Here is a 4,123-nt window from a genome sequence, read left to right as displayed (position 1 = left end):
GTCTCACCTCCTCTCCGAAGCATGTTACCTGATTCGGTCCCGGCTCCTGGTGGGGCCATCTTGTGGACGCTGGAATGGGGAGGTGGAAGGGGCTTGCTCTACGAGGAGACAAACGTAGACGAGGGCCTCGATTAGTGTATTTGTTATTGTAACCCTTAAAAGTTGGTTACCAACCATAGGACACTCCAGTTCAGACGAGGCGAGGAGACACGGGTTACAGTTCGAGTTGATTCTTTATTTTCGGCTGACCACAACTTACATCTCAAATACAATTCCTGAGGTAAACTGACTTGCCGGTTCCGGCAGGTCCCCCTTTCTAAACGTCCCCCCTCCTTAACATTCCAAAAGGGAACCCTAATCAATAAGCTCCAATAACTCCCGTAGTACAACCGTAGCAGAACAATACAACACCACATTGTGAACATAAATAACAAAACAAAAATAATTACAAATATCATGGAAAAATAGAACACACATAGAAATATTATTGGATGCAGAATTGTACTGTTACATTATTATTAGTATGTATTCATTTTCGTGCTGTCATTTCAGACAAATGAGTGACTATTTACTGTCCAATCCTTAACTAACCCATGATAAATTACTAAATAAACCAGAAAATTTGTGTACTTCTATATGCACGATTAAATGTAAACATGTAGAATGTATATACAAGCAGAAATACACACCCACACCCGCACACACACACACACACACACATCTACACACAAAGACACGCACCTCCTCCTATGGCTCATCCTGATTCACCAATGGGTGATTCTTCTCGTCCCAAACAACAATAGAGGTCTCAAGAGATGAAAGAGCCACTTGACTCCAATGGAAGGGAAAGACTGACAGAAACTATAGCGAAGAAACAGAACAAGGGAACAGGGGCAGAATGGGGAAGGCAGAGAGTGAGAGAGAGAGAGAGAGAGAGAGAGAGAGAGAGAGAGAGAGAGAGAGAGAGAGAGAGAGAGAGAGAGAGAGAGAGAGAGAGAGAGAGAATACAAACAAAGCTCAGCCCAGCACTGCTTCCAAAACCTCAATTAGTGTCAACAAAATTATGAACGAAAGAAAAGAAGACTACTTGGAACATTGGACAAAACAAACTACTAACCAAAGCAGAATGAATGCCTACCTGACCCTAAATAGAGAATATGAATTGGCAGAGTATCTCATCTCTGTCAGAGATACGAAGCAGAGGAAAATCCTGACCAAGTACAGGCTCAGTGACCACACTCTCGCGATAGAGACAGGGAGACAAAGAAAAACATGGCTACCCAAAGACAAAAGGATATGTGGTCACTGTGAAGCAGAGAGGGTTGAGACAGAGGTGCACTTTCTGCTATACTGCAAGAAATATGAGGATGTGAGGAAAATCTTCTTCCCCAAATTCCCAAATATATACCCAAATTTCGAACGCCTCCCAGAAGCGGAAAGGATGGCGATTATACGGCGAAGGGCTCTCACCAGATCTTGCCGCACAATATGTGCTTGCATGCCACAAAATGAGGGACTCCAGCCACAGTAATATGCAAATGTAATAATGTATAGTGTAAAAATGTATTAATAATTCATACACACAGCCACACACCCTCGCACCCCCATATGCCTGTCCATATGCATGCACACACACACGCACACATACACAAGCACACACGCACATGCACACACACACACACGCACACACGCGTACATGCACACACAAACACGCAAACAGATCTTCTGTAAATGTTCACACTTTTGTTTTGTAATTTGTATGCTTTGGCAACATTGTATCATTAGAGTCATACTAATAAAGCACAATTTGAATTTGAATTTGAATTTGAGAGAGAGAAAGAATGTGTGTTTTGTGTCAATGTGTAGCAAAAAGGCAAGCGTAGGTGGAGAACTTGATCTATCCGTCTTGTGTGTGTGTGTGTGTGTGTGTGTGTGTGTGTGTGTGTGTGTGTGTGTGTGTGTGTGTGTGTGTGTGTGTGTGTTTCCGGAGACCTCTATCTGGCGGTCCAGCTGCCGCTGATCCATCAGCCAAGGTTTCAGGAAGAGCTCCTGCTCCGGCTTCTCCTTGAGAGAGAGAGGGAGAGAGAGGGAGAGGGAGCAAGAGGGAGAGAGAGGGAGAGAGAGAGAGAGAGAGAGAGAGAGAGAGAGAGAGAGCAAGAGGGAGAGAAAGAGAGGGAGAGAGAGAGAGAGAGAGAGAGAGAGAGAGAGAGAGAGAGAGAGAGCAAGAGGGAGAGAAAGAGAGGGAGAGAAAGAGAGGGAGAGAAAGAGAGGGAGAGAGAGGGAGCATGAGAGAGAGAAAGAGAGGGAGAGAGAGGGAGCAAGAGAGTGTGAGTGTCTGTGTGAAAGAGAAAGTGTGTGTGTGTGTGTGTGTGTGTGTGTGTGTGTGTGTGTGTGTGTGTGTGTGTGTGTGTGTGTGTGTGTTTCCGGAGACCTCTATCTGGCGGTCCAGCCAATCAGGTTTCAGGAAGAGCTCCTGCTCCGGCTTCTCCTTCAATTGGGGGTCGTAGAATCGGACAGACAGCTGCAAATCACACACACACACACACACACACACACACACACACACACACACACACACACACACACACACACACACACACACACACACACACACACACACACACACAAGCATGCACATACGCACAGACACACAGAGCCAGATTCAATATCAGACACAGAGCTAGATTCAATATCAGACACAGAGCTAGATTCAATATCAGATGCACTACAGGTCAAAGATCTACAGAGAGCACATCAGACATCTGGATTTTAAGCAAAGATTAGGAATCAGAAACCGACAAAGAGATAATACGAGGTACTTTTAGACGGCCGTGTGTGTGTGTGTGTGTACCTGAAAGAGCTGTGCGATGTGTAAGAGTTAACGTTCGGCGAGAAGGTCGCTACCGTGGAATAGCAGCACTTCAGAGAGAACAAGACCCGTGGAATAGCAGCACGACAGAGAATCTTTAGACCCCGACGCGGAGCGGAGCGGAGGGGTCTTGTTCTCTCTGAAATGCTGCTATTCCACAAAGCGACCGACTCGCCGAACGTTAACCCGCTTATTATATGGATATACTTAAATGATTTACACAAGGCGGGGACATTTCTTTATTTAATGTTAAGTTTATTATAATTTTTCATGTCAAAAGATTGTTGCTGCGCAAAACAAAACAGTGCCATTGTGGAACACCGCTAGGCAACAGGTAGCCTAGACAACAGGTGTTTATCACAGCAGCTGATTAGACTCTTGTTGAAAAGTCGCTTTAGCAGTGAAAAGTCTTGTTGCCATTGACAGCAGTCTGATATAGACCAACCCGTCCGTTATCTCAAATATCAGACGTGCGAACGTTGGGGAGCCCCATTGAAATGAATGGAGCATTCGACCGATGACGTCACACCATATAATAAACTAGGATAAGTGACAGGGTGTGTGCGTGTCCTTGTGTGTGCATGTGCGTAGGTGTGTGCGTGCGTGCATGCGTGCATACGTGTGTGTGTGTGTGTGCTTGCGTACCTCTTTGGCCTGTGCGATGCATTCAATAGAATGATATGGTGTCTGTTTCGACTGATGACCTCGCAGTAGTGGAAGGCCGGGACACACAGCCCCGACTCAGCCAAGCGACACTCAAAGATGACCTTGTACACCAAGTGGAAAATGGTTGGAAACACATGCACCGAAACAAACACAGGTTAATGGTTTGCAATGACACATGAAATCCTGGATGACCCTCACAGTAAATCAATCAACAGTAAATTGCTTGAAGCATGACACTTTGTACAAGAGGCCGCCATCTTGGATTCACACAGCCACACACCCTTGCACCCCCACATGCCTGTCCATATGCATGCACACACACACACGCACACATACACAAGCACACACGCACATGTACACACACAAACACACACACAAACACGCAAACAGATCTTCTGTAAATGTTCATACTTTTGTTTTGGAATTTGTATGCTTTGGCAACATTGTATCATTACAGTCATGCTAATAAAGCACAATTTGAATTTGAATTTGAATTTGAATTTGAGAGAAGAGAGACAGATACAGAGGGGGAGGGAGCAAGAGAGAGAGAGAGAGAGAGAGCAAGAGGGAGAGAAAGAGAGGGAGAGA

The 4,123-nt window shown here is 45.3% G+C and overlaps 1 protein-coding gene and 1 long non-coding RNA gene across 3 annotated transcripts in view; both read right to left on the bottom strand.

The window, feature by feature from the left end:
* LOC134458089 (protein transport protein Sec16A-like) overlaps positions 1-826 on the bottom strand; it is an 8,999-nt gene extending 8,173 nt beyond the window's left edge. For both annotated transcript variants that reach the window (XM_063210208.1, XM_063210209.1), the window contains exons 1-2: positions 742-826; positions 29-98 (exon numbers count right to left, since the gene is read on the bottom strand). In XM_063210208.1, the coding sequence (XP_063066278.1) occupies positions 29-59 (31 nt within the window). In that variant the 5' untranslated portion in view covers positions 60-98; positions 742-826. The remainder of the gene's footprint in view (positions 1-28; positions 99-741) is intronic.
* Positions 827-834: 8 nt separating this feature from the next.
* Positions 835-2,523, bottom strand: LOC134458090 (uncharacterized). The gene is made up of 3 exons (XR_010036525.1): positions 2,432-2,523; positions 1,993-2,064; positions 835-861 (listed from the first exon to the last, which is right to left on the bottom strand). It is a non-coding gene; the product is annotated as an uncharacterized LOC134458090 (long non-coding RNA).
* Between the last annotated feature and the right edge of the window lie 1,600 nt (positions 2,524-4,123).

Source organism: Engraulis encrasicolus, chromosome 11 (assembly GCF_034702125.1).
Source record: "Engraulis encrasicolus isolate BLACKSEA-1 chromosome 11, IST_EnEncr_1.0, whole genome shotgun sequence".
NCBI lineage: Eukaryota > Metazoa > Chordata > Actinopteri > Clupeiformes > Engraulidae > Engraulis > Engraulis encrasicolus.
This window is presented reverse-complemented; position numbering and strand designations above follow the sequence as displayed.